Consider the following 25,000-nt stretch of genomic DNA (forward strand, 5'->3'; position numbering starts at 1 on the left):
TTCCCCAGCGCGGAACTTCGAGCGAGGAGTTAGCGTTCGAATTCGCTCCAGCGCCTCGACGCCATTGGCTGGTTCGCGGACGGCGGCGAGACGCGATTGGCCTGTCGCCTCGCCCCGCCCCGTGCCCTGGTTGGCCGGAGACAGCGCGGAGGGAGTTAAAGAGTCGGCGCCTGGTGCTGGGCTCTGCAGGGCATGCTGCAACTTCCTCATCCACCGCGGGTGTAGGCAAGTCCTCCGTGGAGGGTCAGACCCGAACCCCTGTCTGGAGCTGGACACCTCTGGGTTCCTGTCTCCAGCCGTGCCTGCGCGCTCGCCCAGAGGTGAAGAAGGGGAGCAGGGACAGGGGCACCTGGAACCTGAATGGTCGCTGGAAGTGACGTCTCTGATCTTTCCCGAGGCAGCCGGCTCAACTTTGATCTGCCAGAAGTAAATTCTTTTTTTCCTTTCTTTTTCCCCTGGCTGTAACCCTCTTGAGAAGGAATGCATTGTGGAATTTGTGTGCTGGAGGAGTGGAGATCTTCGGGGAAACTAATTAAAGCCCCACCTGGACTCTGTCAATCACCCTGCTGTAGTGAGGACTAAAGTGCCTGGAGGAATAATTGCAGTTCTGTCTAGAATTTCCGGGGTGTCCGGAGATGTTCATGCTCCTTAATCTTGAGATTACTTGTCTCTCTCACTGGGCTAGAACTTAGAGTTGACCCCTGTGTATTTAAGCGCCCTGCTTGTTTGTGTTCCTGCCTTTGAAAAATGTTAGCACCAATGCCTTACCATTCCAGCTTCCCAAGTGAGTCCCAAGGGTTTCATATCATCTGTGGAAACGTACAGGATGCTCTCCTGTAAACTCCAACTCCAAAAGGATTAGGTTTGGAGTGAACTCTTTGTGAAATGTTAGGTATATTTTGTAAGGATTAATACCTGTGATACTTATTAGCTTTAATATGTATATTTCTGTTTTCTTTTTTAGTTTGCTTCCTGGGCTATGGGAGATGTCAGCGAGTTAAAAATGCAAATAACACCGGAAACTCCAGGAAGGATCCCTGTTTTAAATCCCTTTGAAAGTCCTAGTGATTATTCTGACCTCCATAAACAAACCCTTGCAAGTCCTTCTGTCTTTAAAGCCACAAAACTACCAGTAAGTAACTCTGGGCTGATGTTTACAAGAGGTTTTAAATGGAAGTAATTGCAAATGATTTTAAGTGTACACATCTTACAGAAGAAGTTATGCCACCTAATATTCTCATGGTTCTTTCAGAAAACACGATATGAATGCTCTCAGGCATCAGACACAGTGGACCAGTTAGGGTCTCTTGGTACAAACTCTCCCACACCAACACAGAAACAATTCACTTTTAGTCAGGAACCAGACAGGCTTTGCTAGTCAGCTGGTCCCAACTGCACCACTCATATGTCCCTCAGATCAAAAGAAGCAACCAGGGACAGTGCGGAGACACATATGGCCATGTTCTCATAGGGAATTATGGGCACCGAAATTTGAATTTCATGTTACTTTTCTGCCACGAAATCTTGAGACTTATGTTTCCTTTTCCCCAGACATTTAAAAACTCCAAGCCCTATTAAAGCTTGCAGGTTGTTAGAAACAGGAGCCGGCTCCTGTGCTGTTGGAATAAATTCAACAAAATGGGCAATTTCAAAATAGCGAAATACGTGCTGCGATTAATAGTTATCAGAAGGGTGGTACAAAGTGACCTTTGCTCTTTAGGTTATTAGAAAAAGCCTCATCTCTTTAGCTGTTTTTACCCTTACTTGCTAAAGTGGCAACATTCTTTTGATTCGTTCACATAGAAAAACTGCAAAACTAGATGTGGTGGCTACTTTTATGTCAGCTTGACATACCCTCGAGTCTCAGACTCAGTTGAGGAAATGCCTCCATAGGACTGGGCACCAGTCATACCTGTTGGACATTTTTTTAATTAGCATTTGATGTGGGAGGGCCCAGTCCATTGTGGGTGGTCCCATTCCTGGGCTGGTGGTTCTGGGTTCAGCCGACTGAGCAAACTGGTAAACAGCAGCCCTCCTCCCGGCCTCTGCCCTGTTTGAGTTCCTGTCCTGACTTCATTTGATAGTGAATAGTGATGTGGAAGGATCAGCTTGCCTCCCCAACTTGTTTTTGGTCAAGGTGTCTCATCATGGCAGTAGTAACCCTAATAGACACCAGGTGACTGTTTTTGCTCATTTTTATATCAGCATGGACCCTGAGAAGGTGTGCAGGAGCCGTATACAGTTTCTGTGATAGCATATCACTGATTTGGCCTCCCAGTATCAATTGATTCACGATGAAGATTTTGCATCTTTTAGTAAATAGTGGAGGCTGAGAAGATAGCTCAGCTGGTGGCATGCTTGTCATGTGCCCTGCAAGCAGAAGGACGTGCGCTGGATCCCTAGAGCCTATGTACAAAAGCCACTGGTGATGAGTGTTTACAGTCCCGCTGGAGGGGCAGTTGATACAGGCAGGTCCTTGAGTCCTACTGCTTAACCAGCCTAGATAAATATACCAAGGTCAGTGACAGACCCTGTCTCAGGTAACAAGAGGGATAATGCCCCTGCTTGGCCTCCAGCCTCCTGTGTGTGTGTACATGTGCAGTGACACATGTACCCACACAAGCATGGATGTGGATATGCACACAATAGTAAAATGCAATAGTTTCAATGCAATTTCATGTTTGTTTTTTGTTATTTGGGTTTTACATTATAGCTATCTACATTTTTGAAGGTAACACTGGGTAGCATTTTGATGAACTATTTTCATTTGATTTCATATATATATATGTTTACTTTTTTTCATTAGACTCCAGGGAAATTTAGGTGGTCTATTGATCAGCTGGCAATAATGAATCCTGTAGAAATAGACCCAGAGGAGATTCATCGTCAGGCCTCCTACCTAAGTCATTCTCGGTAAGCTTTCCTTTCTTGTACTTAAGTATTAATAACAGACGGTTAATTAAAGAGAAATAAGAACTTCTAAAACTGATTATATGTGTAAGTTTGTCAAGAAAGAAGAGATTTAACATGGATATTTTTCCTTTCCAAGTGACTTTAAAATATTTTGTCTAGAAATATACCCTGACTTAAAATTCCAATCTATATAGGAACCCTTTTCTTGTACAGCTAGCACACTAGCACACATACATGTGCAAGCACACATACATGCCTACACACATACACTTCCCCTCCATCCCTCCACCGCCACTACTCTAAACATTTCAGCCTCCCTGGCTCCTGGTTAGATGGAAAAGCACTTTAACATTATACATTTCTCTATAGTTACGGTTTCTGATATATTTGGTTAGTGTCCCAAGATAACAAAAAGATTCTGTCCAGTGGCTGCCTATCTGGCGAAGTCTAGAATTCCCTAACAAGTTAAGACTTACCTAATGCAGTAACATTTATTGACCACAGAGAGCCTTACAGGCATCACAGAATTTGAACACAGTTCATCAATGAATCTCACACGTCTGCATGTGAGTGCGCATGTCATGGTGTGGGAGTGATCTCGTGTTCCACCTTGGAGTCCAGGGGTCAATTTCAGGTAGTGAGGTATGCCATGACAAGCGCTTTCCCCCACAGAGCCGTCTGTGACCCTGCACGCTGTCTCCTGTACAGTCTGATTGTCCCTTTCATAGTTTGCAAACCCTGTTTTGTCTGTGCTGTCCAGTGATCTTCAAAAGTGATCTTCAAGAAAATGCACTTAGCTAGTGGACCAGAGCTGGTTTTTAACTGTCAGATGGCTGTGCAGTATTACTTATAGTTTAAAGAGCCTTTGTTTTTTAGTCCAATCTCTTTGTATTTTTCTTTTATTACAAATAGATTTTTTTTTTCCCCTCACATAATCTATCCTGACTGTTTTTCCCTCCTTCTGCTCCTCCCGGTTCCTTCCCACCCTGCGTCCCCTCTGGATCCCACTCCCTTTCCATTCTCATTAGAAAACAGGCTTCTAAGGGATGAAGCATAATAAAACATAGTAAGGTGAAGGAAAACCTAACACACAGGTGTTAGACCAGACACACAGAAGGAAAAGAACACAGGAAAAGGCACAGGAATCAGAGGCCCATTCTTTCACACGCTCAGGAATCTCTGATGTGGGATGTCCTTCAGTATATACGTAGTATTTATTGGTTGATGAATAAAGCTGTTTCTGCCAATGGCTAACAGAATAAAGCTGGGCTGGAAGTCCAAACAAAGATACAGAGAGAGAGAGTAGACTGTCTGAAACACACACAGGAGATTGTGCAGGAAAAGCATGTGTGTGGGGGAGGACTAGGTAATGGCCAGGGCTGCTGAAAGACAGAGCCAGCCCATCTAGAGTGGGTAAGTCCTGTGGCATTTGGAGCCCAGGTGCTTCTGGAGTTTGAGTGGCAGCTGGAGACTGTTTCAGAGAGGCTACAATAGGAAAATCCCAAAGTCGTGCAGAGACTTTGGGGGAAAAGGAAAGAAAGTCTAGCTGGGCTGGGCAGGAGTCCTGTGTGCAACTCTAGCATGTGCTGTTGGCTACAAAGTCACAGGCAAGTAGCTTTTTCATGAATTCCTGCCCCACACTGGATGCCAACCATGGCTGGAAGTTTTCTCTGTCCTGCCGATATCCACCCCGCCACACACCCCACCGCCATTTTTTCTCTGCCCACCTGTTCCTGAAGCTGCTTATGAAATAGCCATTTTGAGGCTTATTATCAGTTCCAATTGTCTGACCAATGTCTTAGGCTTCTTACTGACTAGCTTTCACTATAAATCAACCCATTTCTATAGGTTATATTTTACCATGAAGCTCGTGACTTGTTATCTCACATCTTACTTCTTGGGTGGCTACGTGGTGTCTCCTCAACTCTGGCTACTCTCTCTCTGTCTTTGTTTGGACTTCCGCCTAGCTTTACTCTGCTAAGCCATTGGTCAGAACAGCTTCCTCAACCAATTAAAGCAACACATATACTGGAGGACATCCCACACCAAATACCATAAAAATGCTCAACTGGAAGCCATAATATAAACTTAGAGGAACTAGTGCAGACCCATGCAGGCCCTGTGCACGCTGGTTCAGTCCCTGTGGTTCATACAAGCTTTGTTCCTATTGATTTAGAGGGCCTTCCTTGTTTTCTTGGTGTCCTTAACACACTTATTGTCTCCTCTTCTGCAGGAGCTGTAGAGTGACAGAGACATGCCATTTAGGTCTGAGTGCCAAGGTCTCTCATTCTCTACATAAAGTTTGGCTGTGGGCTCTATTTTTTTCTCATCTACTTCAGAAAGAAACTTCTCTGATGATGGCTCAACAAGGCTTATAGTCTGATTTGTTTAACATTGGAAAAAGAATCAAATACATGGCTTATACAATGTTTAATTTTCTGCCGTAAGATAGCTGTGTTGTTAGTCCAAAAGCAATGGGATCTTTTCCCCTTTGACTTTAGAACTCATTCACAGAAATACACATGTTGAGATCTTCATCCAAATATTGCTACTCTTTTTCTCTCTGCTTGGTATTCTAATGACAATTTACTCATAATTAGTTCCCACCTGATTCTTCAACAACTGGAAGGGAATAGACTGAAAACAAAGCATACAGGATTTTTATTTTAATTCTGTAGAAAAGATTTAAAAAAAAAATCAAATGAGCTCATGAGTAACTCCCCCACCAAGTGTATATCTTAACTTTTGCGTATTTCTTCAATATAATGAACATAATGACACCATCAGTCAAAAGATACATCCCAGGCTCTACGAGACACTGTATATTATTCTTGCCCCTAAGAGCTAACTGGACAATTAGACAGACCACAGTGCAATATAATTCACAAAAATCAGGTGTGTGTTATCTGGGTTTAGAAAGAATTTTGGTGCATTTTAGTAGATAGGTTTTGTTTTGTTTTTTTAATAACGAAAAAGTGGGAATATATTCTAGTGTTATCCTACTGATGTAATTCTGTAAGACTTCTACCAGAGAAGTGAACACACTCTCAGCAGAGTGTGCTGATTTATTCTTAGGAATAGCACTGGCCTCTGATACTGCTCAACTAACCAGAGCCAGAGCCATCTCAACCTTCCTTCTCTGCTGTGCTGGAGTACACAGAGGGATGGTAGAATAAACGACGAACGCTCTCGCGCGCTGTGTGCACCCTTGTTGTGCAGCAGGTGCCAGCCCGGGTACTCTGCCCTACCTGCACTGGCATCTTAGGGTTCTCGGTTCCAGCAGTCAGCTGCAGATTTCAGGCTCAAGCTCCTCTGGTGAACTAGCAGGAGGGTTTGGAATGGGATGAAGCTAGATTGGAACGCACTGTAAACTAAAATTAATGCATGCCCAGTCAGGCCATGTTAGTGAAGGTGACTGAGGTGTTACACTCAAAATGCCTATCATTCAAGCCAAGACTTGGGGGTGAGCATTATAATTTCTTTTCTCATAATTCCCTTACTTAAAAAAATTTATTTGACTTAAATTTCTGAAATGCATACACCCTCATACAAGCTTCCCTTTTTTCTTTCTTTCAATGCAGGAACATATATATATACATGCATGAACAGTGACTGAGGAAAATAATTTGAAATTGTTTTTTTTAATTTATTTACTAATTTTTAGATGGATTGCAATAACTCTTTCTTGGAACAAAGTAAAGAAGTGGTCTGACAAGGCTAATTGCCACCTCCTTGGCAACTGATGCCTTGTGCCTAGGACCCGACATTTTGTATTAAATTTTATAGCGAAGAGATTTGTGTTGTAATTCTGTATTGTATAGAAAAAAAGCATTTATTTGGGCAAATTTTATATTTTTACTGTATTTCAGAAGTAATATTTTTACTTCTCTATTGAGAACAGTAGGTTGTTAATTTTCTTTCAAAATAAAAGTTATCCTGAAAAAACTACTATAATGATATTGCTATAATTGAAAAAAAGAGAATTTGGACATTTGTTAGTTTTCTATCAGATGAAATACTTCATTTCTATTGCTTAAAACACCGCTTAAGCTATATTGTTGGTAACTTGATCTATCAACACAATCCTTGGCGAAGCAAGTTTTGTTCCATTTAACTTCAGGTGAGAGGAAAGAGACGCCAATGGTGGATGGCGAGTTTCAGAATCCTGCCATTAACTAGTTGGTATAAGATGCCAGTTTTCTTGGAAATGAATCTAACATTTGTCAGCTTTCAATGGAGAGAAATTATTTCTTTGAGAGGTTATTATTTTTGATGTTCAATAAGCTGAAGTAATGGCCTAGCTATTTTTCTCCTTTATCTCTGTATAGAACAGATAACGATGTGGAAGACAAAAGACAAAAAGCCATCGAAGAGGTAACTGAACAGTTACAGTCATTAAGCCAGCCAACAATGCGGTTTGCATGTGTGCCCTCCCCTTTAGGAAGACTGTTGAACCCCTCCACTCTCACAGCTCCCCTCCAGTCCTTAGCACTCTTAGTATCCCTTCAGGTCCTCTGGGTGCCCTCCCTTCTATTTACCCACATTCTGAGCTCCCTTGCTCTCAAACTCACTGGTTTGGTTCTGCCTAGACTAATATGGTTTTGTGTAGCACGAATTCTAATTGTTCTTACTAATATAAACCCAGAGTCAGATACTAGGGGATGAATGCTGAGAGATCAGAGAAGCAAAGCAGCCTGTCATTAGAGAGTTCTTACCTCTACCAGTGCTCAGACTGGAGGGGCTACTTGTGTCTACAAATCTTCAGACTGAATCTTTCTCCAAAACCTCAGACTGCATCCCGCTGTACCGATCCTCAGACCACATCTGAGCTCCTGTCTCCTCCCACCTTATATTCCTCTCTCGCCCAGCCCAGCCATATCACTCCTGTCTCCACCTTCCTAGAGCTGGGACCAAAGGTGTGGGATCCCAGCACGTGAGTGAGCTCTGTTTCTCTTTTAGACAGATTTAGTCTCACTTAGCCCAAGATGGCCTTGAACTCACAGAGATCCTGTGAGTGGCCTGTCTCCAGAGTGCTAGGATCAAAGGTGTGTGCCACCGCTGCCTGACCTACTTGGCTAACTACTAGTGGCTTCACTCTGCACTCTGATCTTCAGGCAAGCTTTTTTTGTTAGATTACAAACAAAATATCACTACAGCTTTGTCCAGTGTCGTTCCCTGTCTATCACCTCCCTCTCCGCCCAGCATTGTCTTCCTTGTGCATTCAGAATACTGACTCGCACAAACTTCTGACTCAGGTTGGAGTTCATGTAGAGGAAGCTGACTGTTGTCCTCCACATTCACAGTGACTTTGTCTTTTGCAGTTAATACTTAAGGATTTTTAAGATTTAGAATATAGTTTGTAAAATGACGTACGCTAAGTACAAAGGTAAGGTTTTTGTTCACTCTTTTCTTCTTTACTGTTCTTAGTAAGAACAGTAAAGCCAGAGAGGCTTTGTGTCGTGATGATAGTTTCTGAGCTGTCCCTTTTGTTCCTGGTCTCCACTACATGTTACTTTTCCTTAGCTGTACTTGGCTCTTCTGTACCCCAAAGGATTCGCATTACCGGTTTGTTCTGGAGCCCGGTGACAGGCCCCTCCTTGGTTTTGCTAACATAGGCATTGTCTGTCCCTTATACTTGAGATTACACACAACCTTATTTTAGAAAACGATATGATGTTCTAATCCTGACAAACCTTGTTTCCGCCTTCATCTGCAGCTCTGATTCCCACTGGTACGCTATCGCTTAATCCTTCCCCAGCTGAATCGCTCAGGTCCTTCCTCACTTTCCAACATTTTGGAAAATACCATCTCTGTTTAGACTTTTTTAAGCTGTTGCTTCAAGGAAAGCTCAGCAGGTAAAACATAGGGAATAAAATCAGAGTGAAGGTCAGGATTAGTATTTATATCCAAAATATACTTTATATACACGTGTCAAAGCCAGACCGATCAGATGTAAAGAGAACACAAAAGCCGTCATTCTCAACCAGTCTGAAAGGAGCTGCTGCAGCCTTTGCTACGTAGCTGGGACTAATCAATCGCATCCTTTAAACATGCGGATTAATTAATCGCATCCTTTAAACATGCGGATTAATTAATCGCATCCTTTAAACACGCGAGACACAGCTTCATCCTCATTTGGTGGAGCGTCTTGTTTTTACTATTTTTTGTCTTGATCTTTCTTAGATTTTTACAAATAATCACCTGTACAGATGTTTGTATGTTAGTCAGAATTCATAAACATGTCTTGTTGGTAGATCTTAAGTTCTGCTCATTGTCTGTACGACACAGCGTTGCAGTCTGTTGTGTGTTATGTCCTTCTAGTGGATGGTAAGCCAGAGCTTTGAGGATTCTCAGTCTGAGTGAACTTTGCCATATTGCCTTCCTGAGAGGCAGAACCATTGATGCCCCCTGTTTATCATGATGCTGCTTGGTTTTTTCCCCCTCTCTGCAGTACTGATTATTACCAAACTTTCAAATGTCTGTGTTCCACTTATTATTTTAAAATGCCATCAAATTTGGGTTCTAGTTAATGTTGGGTGCTACTGTTTAGCCGTGTGTGACACGTCATAAGCTTATGGGTCCTGTACAGTTCTTCTGTAACTTTTGGAAGGAAAAAGCACTGCATTAGAAGCAAAAGACATAGTCACAGACAGACAGACAGATAGAAGATGGATAGACAGATGATGGACAGATAGAGCTGGGTTTTGTTCATTTGAGTAGAACAGGATAGTGGTTAAGGTGCATCTGGAACAGCTGTCTCTCTTTGTAGACCTACTCTGGTTTCTGTGACTGCTGCTATCCATAATGTAAATACTTCAACTTCCAGCTACCGCTACGATATCTCTGAAGGGGAAAAGTGTAGTTACACACCCCAAGGAGACAAATTCCACCACATATATACACAAAGTGTAATTAACTCCAAGAACATAGATACTGACAACTGTAAAATAATTTATAAGTACTACTTTTTGAATGATTCAATATAATGTATTTATTTGTAAATTTATATAATTTTATTTTTCGTTTTGGTTTTAACAAAGCTTGTCCAAATTCCTGAAAACTGCTAATCAGATCTTGAGAGTCAGTACGGGCTAAGTCCATCCCACCGTTTACTCTGTGTGTACCTTTGTCTCCAGTGTTCCTTTCCTCCCCATCACACACTGGTTGCCGTCCCAAGACAAACTGGCAGAGAAATGAAAAGCAATTTACGTATGAATAATACTCTGAGCTTTATTTATAAGTTTTAAATTTAAATGGTTGATTTAAAGTATTAAGAGATCTCTCTATATTTCTTCACCTTTAACTTTACTTTGATCAGTTATGTTGAATGTGAACATTTTAAAATAAATGTAAGTTAGTATATGTGACATACTTGATGGTTATTTGGAAATAATGAAGGTACTCTTTCCCATTTGTGGGGCATTTACGCCTAATTGTACAATTTGAATTTTTCTAGTTTTTCACTAAAGATGTCATTGTCCCCTCTCCCTGGACTGAGCATGACGGGAAACAGCCTGTAGAGCTTCACCCCAGCAAATGTGAGTACTCAGCATGCAAAACCCAGGGTCTGTAAACAAATGTGAGTATTCTGCACGCGTTCACAAAAGCAGGGCCAGCAGGACGGCACAGCGAGGCCTCCGTGTGCTGGCGCTGGTCAGGAGCCTGCTGCAAGTTCAGTATCCACGTGGCACAATGAGCTTCTCCCGTAAGGAGCAACACTTAGTTGAAATATGCTTGGATTTTCCATTTTTTAATTTAAATTTATTCTGATCTTCAGGCAAGCTTTATTTGTTAGATTACAAATAAAATATCACTACACACCATTGTGAATACTAATTCTAAGGATGCCTGTAGAGGCTTCATAAGTGTAGATAGTTGACTTTAAATATAGAATTGAATTATGAGTGCCATTGTTATTGAACGTATATTAAATAAAATTTTTAAGCTGCTTGGGTTTTGATAACCTCTCTATTCCTTGCAAAGCTGAGGAAGAGTGATGATTAATTAACTTTGGGCAGCATAGTACAGTTGTAAATATGTCAAATTTATGTAGAAATTAAAGGGCACGCCACTATGGTTCTAACTTCCCGTTCCCACCATGAAGTGGTTGTCTTACATTTGCTCTCACTGGCCTTTGTGTTTTGAGCAGTGTTGGTGTGAGGATGGAACTTGCCCGGTTCTGCAGCCATTCAGTCTTGAAGAAAACACACAAGAGATTTATATTAATTATAATTAATTATAAACTATTTGGCCTTTAGCTCAGACTTATTATTAACTAGCTCTTACAACTTAAATTAACCCATAATTCTTGTCTATGTGTAGCCATGTGACTTGGTACCTTTTCTCATCTTGCTTTCTCTGCATCTGGCTGATGACTGACTTTCTGCTTTTCCTCTTCCCAGAATTCTCTTAGCTTGTCACCTTCCCTATACTCCCTGCCTGGCTACTGGCCAATCACTATTTTATTAAACAAATACAAGTAACAAATCTTTACCAGGTACAAGAGCATTATCCCATAGCACTTTCCCTTTTTTTCTCTTCAAAAAAGAAATACCTTGAATCTAATCTCCTTTTTTCCTGACTATTACCCATTACAACTTGTAACCAACACTCTCAATAAAGACAAACATCCATAATCCAGTTTTTGGGAACGTGGGTGTAATTTTCTAGGCTACTTGCTGCAGATTGGTGGTGCTGATAATCCTATGATAACCCAGTGAAAGTTTAGGATTATAATCAGGCCCTGACTCGACTATTCTGTAAGACTGCATTGTGTCAGGCAGAAGTCTTGAGGCTGTTCTGGATGTAAAACTCAGAGGAACCTGCAACAGAGGTGCTCTGAAATGGATCATCTGTGCTATCCATTCCCATTGGAGGGTTTTCAGGGGGTCCTCCTTGATCAAACCTTATTTTTCTTAACCCAGAATGAATCTGTAGCCTCTCATTTCATATAGAAACAAAAGGAAAATCTCTTCTCCAGCTGTTCTCCTTTAGCATTGGTCAGCTCAATAAATCTACACCAAATCTGGTGATGACTAACCTATAAAACAGAAGATTTAAAAACATGAAAACTCTTTTCAGACAGGATCTCTTTGTAGCCCCGACTTTCCTGGAACCGTCTATGTAATAGACGACCTGGTCCTTGAGGATCACAGAGATCCTCTTGCCTCTGCCTCTGAAGCTCTAGGATTAACATTGTGCACTACTATGCCCTGAAACATGTATTGTTGACTCTTGATAAAAAAAAAAAAAAACCGAGTATAGTTTTCTTCATAACATTTCATAATATTTTAATTGAATTTATTTAAACCCATTTTGAAAAAATTAAATGACAGAATTTGTTTGACATATATTAGCCTTATTTGCTCATTAAGCAATGTATATACATATCAAAACATCACTTTTTTATAACATGCAATCATTTGTCATAAAAAACTAGTAATTACATGGTACCTTATTGTTTGCTATGGAAGTCTTTTAGTTTTATTCTTATTCTTTTTGTAAATAATCCAACAGAAACATACCAGAATTTTAAATGCAGATATATCCTTAAAATAAGGACGTCTCTAGTGTGTAGAGTTTTGCTTTGGAAAATGTAATAAAAAATTAAATAAGTATAAAATTATGATTTCCTATTTAAAATGTTTCACAGGCCTTAATAGCAACGGTGACTCTCCTGTTGGGCAGAAGCTGACGCTTCCCTCTGAGAAGTGCAATGGTGGGTATGAACAGGGTCTGGAAAGATGTGGTGCATAGCAAACCACTTCGATTCAAGCACAGTTCATACAGTATGCGGTCCTTTTCAATTCAGACATTGTTTGCTTGGTGGATGAGCTGTATGCCAAGAGAACTGACTGTTAGAAAGTGACGTTGTAGAAAGAGCAGTTGTGTGCTGCTTTCCAGTTTGAAGTGTCTGATTTGTGAACTGATCTCTGGTTCGGGAAAGGTTGAAAGAAAACACAAAGTTCTGTTAATCTGAGGAATCCCCTAGTGTCTGCAGGTACCCTGTTCACCTCCAGTACAAGTCTCAGGGGCAGCTAGCTTCCACCATTAGTGCGTTCCGATCAGGAAGGTGGCATGGGATGTAATAGAGCGCCCCTGAAGACTGACTGCTTCTCCTGGCGCTCCGGGAGGTGGTGGTTGGGAGGCACATGCTGAACTGACATCACCTCCCTTCCCTGGTGTGTGCATGCTTAATGTCTGTTTGCTTATTCCCAGCTGCCTGCCAGACTCTGCTGTCTCTTCCTGTGGATTTTAATCTGGAAGCCATGTTGGGTAAATACTGTGTGACTTGACTCTTTAAGAACACAAATAAAGCTTTTCGTTTGGGCGGCTGTTTGCAAATGGCCGTGCAGCGGTGCCGTCCTTTAAACAGGAAGTTGTCCTACATTTTCCTGTTTCTTGAATGTGGCCCCAGTTAGTGTTTCTATCACTGTGAACTTTACTGTGGGCATGAAAGATGCCCACTGCCTTACTGGTGCAGGTCTACTGCTAATGACCCATCAAGTGTGGTGGCACACTCGTGGCAGTCAGAGACAGGATGACCACAAGTTCAAGTCCAGTCTGGGTCTATAGTGAGACCCTAACTCACACCATTAGTAACAGCATATAAACAAACACTCCAAAAATAAAGAACATTTTAAACATTACCCATACATGTATTGAATCAAAATTCAAACATGTTTTATGACTTTCTTTTTGTTTGTTTGTTTGGTTTTTTTGAGACAGAGTTTCTCTGTAGCTTTGGAGCCGGTCCTGGAACTAGCTCTTGTAGACGAGGCTGACTTCGAACTCACAGAGATCCGCCTGCCTCTTTCTCCCGAGTGCTGGGATTAAAGGCTTGTGCCACCACTGCCCGGCTGTTTCATGACTTTCTGAAAAATCGGTGTTATAAGTGTAGTTTCTTCTTACAGTGATCAGCCATCTCTTTGTTATTATTAAACGCAGGAGACTATTTTAGAGCAGATGACGCTGCGGACCAATCTCCTGGGAACCTCAGTTCCTCATCTCTCAGAAGAAAGCTCTTTTTGGATGTGAATGGGAGCATCTCTGACTCCTTACCTTCAGCTTCTCCCAGAAGTCCTCCTAGCAGTGCTCAAGAATCTCTTGAGGTGTTTTATCTGATTGGTTTGTCTCCATTTAGCCTAGAAGCCCTGTGTTGATGGCATGTACCATGAGAAGCGTGCTAGCATGGTTAGTGTGTTGTAGATAGCTTGGATGCAGACCCTCAGGTCACATCCAGGAAGACCACCCTTGGGTATTCCAGTTTGTGAGCATTTTTGCAGTTCGTAGGTATGATTTTAGTCAGTCTTCAGTTTTGTTTTTAAGGTAGACAGGGCGAGCGAATTGATCCTTGTCTCAAGGAATCACAGTCTGGCTTACTTACTGAATTGCCCAAAGATTAGCAGTGTAACTGAGTTAGCATTGATGGCATAAATAAATTAGTTTATAGATATTTTCACAGACAGCTACTTGGTATGAAATACAATGAATGATTTGTTTGAGCCCAATTCATTATACTTCGATATTTTATTTCAAGATTTTTCTAGCAGTCTTACTTATCTTTGTTCTAAGATGCCTTTCATTGGTAGGTTCTTGGGAATTTCTGGTTTATAAGTATGTGTGAAGAAGATGAAGGATGTGAAAGATAACGGTGACACAGAGAAATTACATGGATTTACTAATTATTGATGATTTTGATTTTCTAATTTGTTATTTTTTAAAATCACAGGGACAGTTTTCTTCTAGCCCCATTGAGAACAGTACAAGAAAGTACAGTTTGGGGAGCATAACTAGCCCGCCGACTATTTCTTTACCTACTTTCTCACCAATTGCACTTGAAGCAGGAAAGACGCCACTCTCAGGTACGTCTCAGAATAATATATACAGTTAAAATCGTACTATCCACATTTAGTGTTAAAAGGGCTCTTTTAGCAGTTACTAATGAATATTTTGGTATTAATTTGTAGGCACTTTTTAAAAAAAAAAAACAAAAGAAATAGTGTGAGTCAAATGTGTAGCTTATGCTATAAATCCCAATACTTGGGGCACTATGGGAATATGTAAATTTATAACTAGCTTGAGCTACCTCGTAAGACTGTGGTGGTTTGAACAAAACAGTCCCCATGGGCTCATGTATTTTAATGCTTAGTCACCTGGAAGTGGAATTCTTTGAAAGGATTAAAAGAGTTAGGAGTTGTGATCTTGATGGAGGTTTGCAAAGCCTGAGCCAGGCCCAATTCTCTCTTCCTGGGCCTGCCAATCATAAGTCAGGATGTTGTAGACCAAGGCTTCAGCACCATGCATGCCACCGTGCTGATAACACCGAGACTGTAAGAAAGCCCCAGTTGAATGTTTTCTTCTACAAGAGTGGTAGTGGTCATGGTATTTCTTCACAGCAATAAAACAAAGACCCCATCCAAAAAGATAAAAAAAAAGGTGGCCAGAGGTATGGGGAGTTTGCTGTGATGTGAGATTGTGTCTCCTAGAAATGTCAGAAGCTACATCCATGAAGTCTCACCATCATGGCTGCCTAAACATGACCTGACCCAGGACATACTAATGTGGTGAGCCCTGAAATACATGTATATATAAATGTAACAGCATACTGAGCAGATGGTACTTAGGTGTTTAGGAGCACACAGGAATGTAACACAAAGAAGAAACCATGAGTTTGAATGAAGTGGCAGAGGGGACTACATCGGAGTGTTTGTGAGAAGGAATGGGAAGGAGCAATTATATAATTAGATCTTAAAAAAATTAACAAAAAAAGAAAACAATTACATAAAATGTAATAAAATATCGGGTTCCTCACACACAGAGACCCCTATTCCTAAACTGAATCCTTATCAAATAAAACTGCCATAGTTAAAACAAAAAGGCTGGTGGTATTGTTCATAGAATACTTGTCTATGCTGGGTGATGTCTGCATTCAATTCCTCGCACTACAAAAATGGTTGAAGAGATAATTTATCCTCAACGTCTAGAATTCTCAGAAAACTTTTCTAATCTAGTTATTTTAATAAGTATTTACTGCACGCTATCAAGGAGATCACAGTTTAGAGATAAGTTGATTTTTACATACCTTCTTACTTACAGAAATAGATTTTGACAATCAGGTATTCAAACCCTATAAAATATACTTGGTTAAAATTGTTAAAATAAGTATGTTCAAAAATGTATGTATTCTTGGAAAAAAATATTTACCAATTTTTGAAAAGAATATTTTAGGAAATCATTTCGTAGTAAAACTTTGGAAAATGAAAAACTTTATTTTTGTATATAGGGATATGGGTATGTAGATAAACAAATTTGTACATTTTTATCCATGGTTATTTTTTTACAAAGCATTTATTTCTTTTGCAGATTATTCAAATTATTTAGTGTTACCTCAAAAGCATACTTCTGAACTATTTCATACATGTATCATTCTATTTGTCTTATTTTTGTTGCTTTTTATGGTCGTGGGGCTGAAGCCCCTTACTTAGGTTAATTTTCCGAAGTAAAAATTCACCCAAAGGGACAGATACTTTGAGGGGTCTTTTTCCTCTGCTAAACTGGGGATTGAATATAGGTCCCTGCCGCTGAGCTGTATTCCCTGCCCCATAGTTTTAAGGATTTTGTTGGAATTTACTTAACTTCTTCATAAAAGCTTATGTCAGTTAAATTTTTTATTGTTATCACTGTTAAACTAAGGCATTTTTATCATTTTGGATATTGTTAAGCTCCTTACTATTAAAAATACTATTTTCTAGTTTTTGTTTAGCTTTTAATATTGTTACAGTGTGTTACCGTAAGTCCAACACATTTGTCAAGAACAGTTGTTAAGTTATAGTTTCTAAAAGCCAACTTGTTAGGAGTGTTCTTTGTATATGAACAACTTTGATATAGTACAATGTAATTATGAAGAAATAATTCACAAGAAATAAAATATTTTAATTAAAATTTGGAAAGAGCCATGGAAACAAGCTTTGAGGTTGAGTCTGTTGAGGCACATACTAGCTTTCTTTTTTTTTTTTAACACTAAAATTTCACTTTAGTATATACAAAACCGTTACTGTCTTTTTTCTTTTTTCTGATGTGAACACGATTACCACTTAAAAATGACTTTTCCTTTTCTGAGTTTTTATGATGTGATTTTTTTTCCCCCACTTCTTCAGAACAGAGGAAGTATATATTTCACTCTCCTGAATCTTCATCTGGAGCAAGATCTACCGGGATCCTCAACCCAAGCATCAGGAGCCCGTACATAGACGGCTGCTCACCAATTAAAAGCTGGTCTCCTCGGAGACTGAGAGGTGGTACTCAGTACTTATCCTCACTGATTCGGGTCCCTTTTACTCTTGAGAACAACACTGACAGCGAAGACGAGGCTCCCTCCACAGACGTCTCTCTACCAGGCCCAAATGCGACAGTATCCCTTCCGCCCTTGAACTGTGAGCCTTTGGCTTGTGGCGAGCCTTCGGTAGTCACTGCCATGTCTCTTACACAGAGCCAGTCTAGTTCTGAGAAAGATCTAGCACCGCTGGAGGGTGTTGAAAGTGAGAGGGAAAATGACACTGTGGATATGTTCGACCCTATAGACACAGGAGATGAGAGCACTTGGATAAAGGAGCCAGTGAATGATGGGAATTCAGCCATGACTGGTTTTGTGAGTGGAATTGCCTTCAATATTGAAAGCTCTCATATGTGCATGTCGCCTCTCGCGGAAAGCAGTGTTCTGCCATGTGAAAACAGCACTATCCAGGTAAGGCTTTCTGTATTTGATAGTCTTTAGCAATATCCAGGTAAGGCTTTTGTATTTGATAGTCTTTGACTCTGGGTGTTACAGGGTGAGAACGCTAATAGGCTAAATGTGAGGTGTTTATGGTTAGAACGATAGAGGCTAAATGTGAGCACTATAGCGTTGGAGATTTTAAAAGTTACCAGGAGTGTTGAGCACGATGGCACACACTGTTATGCCTAGCACTCAGGAGGGAGAGACAGTCAGATTGTGAGTTCCAGGCCTGCCAGCTTTACAAAGCCAGTTTCAGACCAATTAGGACACCGTAGTATTAAGCCTGTCTTAAAAAAAAAATTACCAAAAGCAACCAGGAGGATTAATTATTCATACTTCATATTCCTCTTAACCACTGTCTGCTGGGAATAGTAAATTATGAGCAGAAAGGAAGCCAGGCTGCTGTTTCTGCAGGTGGCTGCTCAGACATCATCTCAGGAGACAGCTGTGTCCTGGGATCTGCTGCGGGAAGAATGCAGTTTCTAGCATAGGATCCGTATGCTAAAATTTGAATGGTTTTGGTTGCCTTAATGTCCTTTAGGGGAGAAAGAAAACTTAGAGCATTTTTATGTCTAACTTTTTATATACTTGAAACAGTCGACATTTTTTTTCATATAATCCTACATTTTCTAAGAAAGCTGTGCATCACAGACTTAGTAGGTTCCCTGAAGTTTAAAAAGGAAGTAAACAGCAGAGCCAGTATGGACTCCAGCAGCTTTGCATCCCAAGTCCATGTTCTTTGAGTTGATGCCAACTCAGGAGCAGCTAACTCTGCGGGCTCAGTGTGCTGAGAGGTTCTGGACGCCTCACCTTCGTGTTTTCTGATTCACACTGGGCATGCTTATGCCGAAATAACCGAAAATGGAAATGGAACCTTTCACTCATTTTTAAACTTTTTTTAAATTGTTTTTTATTGAGCTATATATTTTTCTCCACTCCTCTCCCTCCTCGTTTCTGTTCTCTTCCATGATCCCCACACTCCCAATTTACGTAGGAGATCTTGTCTTTTTCTACTTCCCATGTAGGTTACATCCACATATGTCTCTCTTAGGGTTCTCTTTGTTCTCTAAGTTCTCTGGGATTGTGAATTGTAGACTGGTTTTTCTTTGCTTTATGTCTAAAAGCCACTTATGAGTGAGTACATATTATATTTGTCTTTCTGGGTCAGGGTTACGTCACTCAATATGGTGTTTTCTAGATCCATCCATTTGCCTGCAAATTTCAAGATGTCATTAATTCTTTCCACTGTCTGGTACTCCATTGTGTCAGTGTGCCATTATGTTCTTTATCCATTCTTTGGTTGAGGGGCATTTAGGTTGTTTCCAGGTTCTACCTATGACAAATAATACTGCTATGAACATAGTTGAGCACATGTCCTTGTAGTATGATTGAGCATCCTTTGGCCCAAAAGTGCTATTGCTGGGTTCTGAAGTAGGTTGTTGCCTAATTTTCTGAGAAATCACCATGCTGATTTCCAAAGCAGCTGTACCAGCTTGCACTCCCACCAGCAATGCAGAAGGGTTCCCTTTTCCCCACAACCTCTCCAGCATAAGTTGTCATCAGTGTTTTTGATCTTGGCCATTCTTCCAGATGTAAGATGGAATCTCAGAGTTGTTTTGATTTACATTTCTGTGATGGAAAGGGTGTTGAACATTTCCTTAAGTGTGTTTCAGCCATTTTAGATTCCTCTGTAGCAAGTTCTGTTTAGTTTTGTGCCTTATTTTTAGTTTGTTTTACACATTGTTTTTCTACCGGACAGTTGTCTTTCAAGCATTCAGACCCAACTCTGCCTTCTCCTAGCCTTTTGACGTAGTCATTGCCTTCTATCCGTGGTATACAGCTCTCATCACCGTTAGCACTGTGTCCTTTCTGTGAATTCCCGTACTCCACCTGTTTTCTGTGTTCTTTTTGAGGCTACTTCTCATTTTTCATGGTGGTTTTCTAAGGAAGAGTGTTTTCTAAAGAATTATGTGCCTGATGATGTGATGACGGCCTGAGCTAGAATTACCCGTTAGAGCTGGAAGGCATTACTTCAGTAGTTATTTTCAGTTATTGCTGGTAAGAAAGCCAAAACTTCTAATGGTGAATCTTCTGCAAACATGGCTTCTCCCCCTTCTTGCTTAGTGGGATCTTTTCCTGGTACACAGTGGTACTGAAATTTCAGATGACCGAACTGTCATGTGGGTACTGGTTCTTTGGAAGAGCGGTGTTCCTAAATGCTGAGCCAACTCTGGGATTCTCTTGACACTAATGAAGAGAGAATTACTGTTTGTATTTTTGTTTTTAACATTTCATTTTTCACTTCAAAATGCTGCTGCTGTTGCCCTCAGTACTAGCAGGGAGTGGCAAGAAGATTTGTGTCCTGTGCCGGCACATTATAGGCTCTGATCTTGGTACTGATCTAGAGGAAAACAGTGAGGTCAGTCACTATTCTCTTACCAGAAAATAGGACAGGCTCCCTGTGTACCTTGCTCTCTCCACTACTGGGTCACTTCTGCCTTGACAGAGTTATGTATTGGAACTGAGTCATAACCAGTTACTTGGCAGTAATATCAGAAAGAAGGCTCTTTGTAAGCAATCTGATATTTACAGCTTTGATCAAGTATCTATCGAATGGTAACAGAACAACAGATTTCCTTTGGGATGTGCTGTTCAATTTTATTGTACTTGTCCCAAGGGTTTTGCTTTAATTGTGACTCACAGGAACCAGCAAGTGGGTATACAGACATGAAAACTAGGAGTATTTTCCTTATGATCACCTGGGTAACAAACAGTATGACTTTATACACTATTGTAGATGTTCGTCAGGGGATCAAAGCAGCACAGACTTCCCTACTTCTAATTTGTAAGGAAAGGTGAAGAACTAGGCCAGTGCTTTGTGGGGGGGAGTGTTGGGGGGTGTAGTTTGGTGCTCAGCAATATTGCATATAAATGGCCCTCAACCACCCCTGTCCCCAGAGACAGGGTTTCTCTGTAGCTTTGGAGCCTGTCCTGGAACTAGCTCTTGTAGACCAGGCTGGTGTCATTCACAGAGATCCGCCTGCCTCTGCCTCCAAATTGCTGGGATTAAAGGTGTGCGCGACCACTGCCCTGTGTAAATGTAAAAGTGAAAAGAACTTTAACTTGAGCCTCTGATCTCAATGTATGACACTGAGTTAATCTTTCTGAACCTTAACTTCCTCACCTTATAAAGAGATGTTGAAAGGACAAAATAAAAATGGCATCACAGTGCTACATACAAAGGATCAAGCATTTTTATTCAGTAAAGGCTTTTTACAGTACGATACCCAAGGTCCATAATTGTTTAAATTTAAAATATAAAGTTTGCTTCAAAATTCATGCTATTTTGAGCACCATATCTTAAACAGACCCTCAGTGGAATGTCAAACACCCTTTGACTAATGTCCCCACACTGCCCGTACTTCTACCCATCGTCCACACAGCAGCCATTTCAGTTGTCAAGCTGACAACTAGGCTAACACGTCACTTGTATTTAAAGAGCCTTTTCAAAACTTAATATTGACTAAAAGCACTAACATAATTCTAGCGATTTTCATATGTCGAAGAGGAGCCAGAAAAATTCTTGAAAGTGCAAAGTACAATAAATATTTTAAGATCATATTCTGTAACTTTTAATAAACATATTTATAAATCAAGCATAGTGACACATGCCTGTAATCTGAGCACTCGAGTCTGAGGCAAAATTGTGATTTGAAGCCAAACTAGGTTAGATAGTGTTACATAACCAGAAATATGCTATAGTTGTTCTATTCTTGATGAACTTTTACTGTGTCTAATTTGTAAGTAAAATCTTATCACAGGTATATATAGGTAGGACAAACAGAGGATTCAGGGTTTGGTGTTACCTGCAGTTTCAGGCAGTGCCTGAAGTGCTTGGAAAGTATCCTCCATGAAAAGAGAATACCAACTTAAAAATGTGTAAATCCTTTTCACTTTTGGGGCAAGTCAGTATGTTTTAAAATGTAAACATTTTCTTCTATGTGTGCCATCATGAACAACTGGGTATGGGTATGAGCATTATGCAGGCTATCTTTATTTAATACTTCAAATGGTACTTAGAAACTGTACTAGGCAGCCATTTACAGATAAGCTAGGAAAGCTAGCTGGAAAGGGAAACTGATTGTAGTCTTTATTTTCATATTGGAAAGAAGAGCAGAAAAGCACCTGGTGACTTGACTGCTGATGCTAAAGAAATTACAGCTCCTTCCTGTGAAATATATCCTATGAAGTATTCCTGTGAAATATATCCTATGAAGTGTTGCAGTGAAATATATCCTATGAAGTACTGCAGTGAAATATATCCTATGAAGTATTCCTGTGAAATATATCCTATGAAGTGTTGCAGTGAAATATATCCTATGAAGTGTTGCAGTGAAATATATCCTATGAAGTGTTGCAGTGAAATATATCCTATGAAGTACTGCAGTGAAATATATCCTATGAAGTATTCCTGTGAAATATATCCTATGAAGTGTTGCAGTGAAATATATCCTATGAAGTACTGCAGTGAAATATATCCTATGAAGTACTGCAGTGAAATATATCCTATGAAGTGTTGCAGTGAAAAGCAATTTCGTGTAGAGCTTTTAGGATCATGTATTAAATTCATTTACTGTGATCACTGTTACATTGTTCAGATGTAGTGTATTATATGCTCACTTAGCCTTTGCATTGCTTACAATATTTCATATAAATTAGAACAATGAATGAGATTGCAGTTTTATGAGTCGATGTTTTGTTTTTCATTCCTCCAAGATGGACAGTGGCTACACCACGCAGACTTGTGGAAGCAATGTCACTGATATTGCTGGGACAGAAAGCTGCTGCAAAGAAAATGTCACACAGTCCTTTGAAGTAGAAATAAAATCTCAAGTTTGTAATATAAAGGTATGGAGAAAACAGGTCGATAATAATATAGGCTGTAATATTTAATAAATAACTTTTTTCAACCTATCTTCTTCACCATTTTGTATAGTTTTACCATGCTTATGCGCTCATCTTTAAAACCAGACACTCCAAAGTTCCTTGCTCTCCAATGGGAGAGGATGAGTCAGAGGGAGAACCAGCTCTACTCCAAACAATGAGCAGTTACATCCATAAGGAAACAGGAGAGGCAGAGACTTTTGCCTCTAAAATTGATTTTTGTCTTTGAAATATTTTAAACACCTCAAACATAAACTTGAAAATAATTACTACTAGAGAGGAAAATAGTACAACTATTAAGAATTAAGAATATTTAAGTTAAAAGCACTTAAAGACTGTGTATGTGTAGTCATACAAAATAATGGTCTCAGTATTATCACTGTTGGATATTATGCATTTGGAAAGTATTAATCCTCTCTTATTCTTTCCTGAAGGATTTCTAAAAATTCAATAGCCATTAAAGATTTTCATTGTTCTAAGGAAAATAAATGTAGATATTTTAGGTATGTCAAATATTTGTACTAATATAGTATATTTCTGATGTAAACATTTCATGAACCTGATATAATGGTTACAACTACACATTCACATTTGAAATCCATCATCTTAGGAACGAGACAGGACAATCTTACTATTTATACTAGTAACTATGCGACAAAACCTCTCTGCAAGTTCAGTAAGAAATGCACCTTATTTTCCTTTGGTATATGTAATATCAAAACAAGTCTCTTCTAAGATTAGTAACTTCAATGAAGTTGCTCCTGATAATCCAGCTCATTTCAGTTATCCCTCAAAATCTAAGCTAAAGCTTAGACTAGCATTGATTAGCATGCCCAACATCCTGGGTTCAAAAAGAGGAAGAGGGCAGGGGAGGGAGGGAGGGAGGGAGGGAGGGAGGGAGGGAGGGAGGGAGGGAGGGAGGAACTCTATCTCACTAGCCCTCTCAAGCCAGGAAACCTGCACCCCCATTCCAACACAGTTGGTAGTAGCTGTCCTTTTGAATGGCCCTGAACTGAAAAGCAGGTGTTTTCTTCTTTTCCACAGCAGGAGCACGCAGTGCAGAGGTGCTGGCTGAGAGCTGCAGGCCCATCACAGTGCGGCAGCCCATAGTCTCCAGACTACAGACCACACTCAGTAGTAGCCCCCGTGTTTTTACGTACATGTGATATCACGTGGCGGTGACTGGGGTAACTGCTTCACTTCATGCCCAGCTCCCTCCGTTATGTGAAAAAACAGTCCACAAAGGAGCTTAGTGGCAGGAACAGAAGCTCCAAGTTTTAAATTGCAAGCTATTTTTTTTAACCAATAAATATTTTTGTATTTGTTTTGAGTGGTTTGTTTAACAAAAAAAGTATGACAGCTGATGGCTTTCTCTTGTCCTAAAGGATCAAGGAGCTACTTGTTAAAACTTGTAATGATAATCCTGAATTGCCAATTCTTAGAACATGATAAAAATGTTAAAACTGAAAGCACTATACATTTTTACATGAAAACTGTGAAAGAAATCTTGAGATATAAAACTCACTAAAGACGTAGAAAGGAAATAAAGTGGACTCTGTAAAGTCCATTTCTGTGAGGAAATGGCTTGGTTTCCGGCATTAGCACTCTAGCTAGCACTACTGCAAACGCTGGAAAGGCGCTGCCATCCGCAGGGTGAGCGCGGGGAGCCACAGTAGTGTGTATCATCATTCCCTCAGTCTTGGCTAGGGAGATAAACAGAACTGAACACAGGAGAATCAGAATTCCCCTTGGACTTAGGACCATGAAGAAACAATTGGGAAAATTGCTAAATAATTTTTTTTTCAAAAAAAAATCTGTATTAGAAGATGGATATAATGTATGGAAATATCAAAGACTGTATTTTTGTGTTTACTTATTTTGTAAAAACTGGCATACTCAAAATGACTCATTAGTCCTAGAAAATAAAGATGCACTATTGTTTTGTCATTTTCATTCTTGTTCTATATGGTATGTTTATTGCTTACACAGTGCTCATGTCACGTGCTCCAACACTAACCAATGTTGTAGCCGATTGAATATGTTTATCTAAAGACAGCTATTATCCATGACTTCTAAGATGAACAACCTCCCTGGCTACCTTTCAGTTTTTTAAAGTAATAATCATTTAAGTTAAATAACTTGTCTCGCTACTTGTTCTGGCCTTTATCTGTGAAATGGGAGTAGCAGTCCTCCAGTGGCTCCTTCAGTTTGTCTTGAGACCATCTCACAGTGTAGCCTAGGCTGGCACTGAACTTTGGTCTTCTTACTTCAGTCACTAGAATGTGTGTTCAGTTTGATCTGCAACCACTCATCCTCAGTATCCCAGGGGAACTAGTTCTTAGGACCTTCCATGGATTTAAGTTAACA

The 25,000-nt window shown here is 40.2% G+C and overlaps 1 protein-coding gene across 1 annotated transcript; it reads left to right on the forward strand.

Moving 5' to 3' along the window:
* The first annotated feature begins 223 nt into the window (after positions 1–223).
* On the forward strand, positions 224–24,586 carry Bora (BORA aurora kinase A activator). The gene is made up of 12 exons (XM_048421885.3): positions 224–426; positions 965–1,132; positions 2,807–2,913; positions 7,242–7,287; positions 10,370–10,451; positions 12,566–12,631; positions 13,132–13,188; positions 13,861–14,024; positions 14,645–14,777; positions 17,073–17,659; positions 22,466–22,597; positions 23,678–24,586. Exons 1-12 carry the CDS (start codon positions 361–363, stop codon positions 23,741–23,743), a joined length of 1,674 nt encoding a protein of 557 aa, XP_048277842.3. The 5' UTR covers positions 224–360; the 3' UTR covers positions 23,744–24,586.
* Positions 24,587–25,000: the final 414 nt, after the last annotated feature.

Source organism: Myodes glareolus, chromosome 12 (genome assembly GCF_982192425.1).
Source record: "Myodes glareolus chromosome 12, mMyoGla1.1, whole genome shotgun sequence".
Lineage (NCBI taxonomy): Eukaryota > Metazoa > Chordata > Mammalia > Rodentia > Cricetidae > Myodes > Myodes glareolus.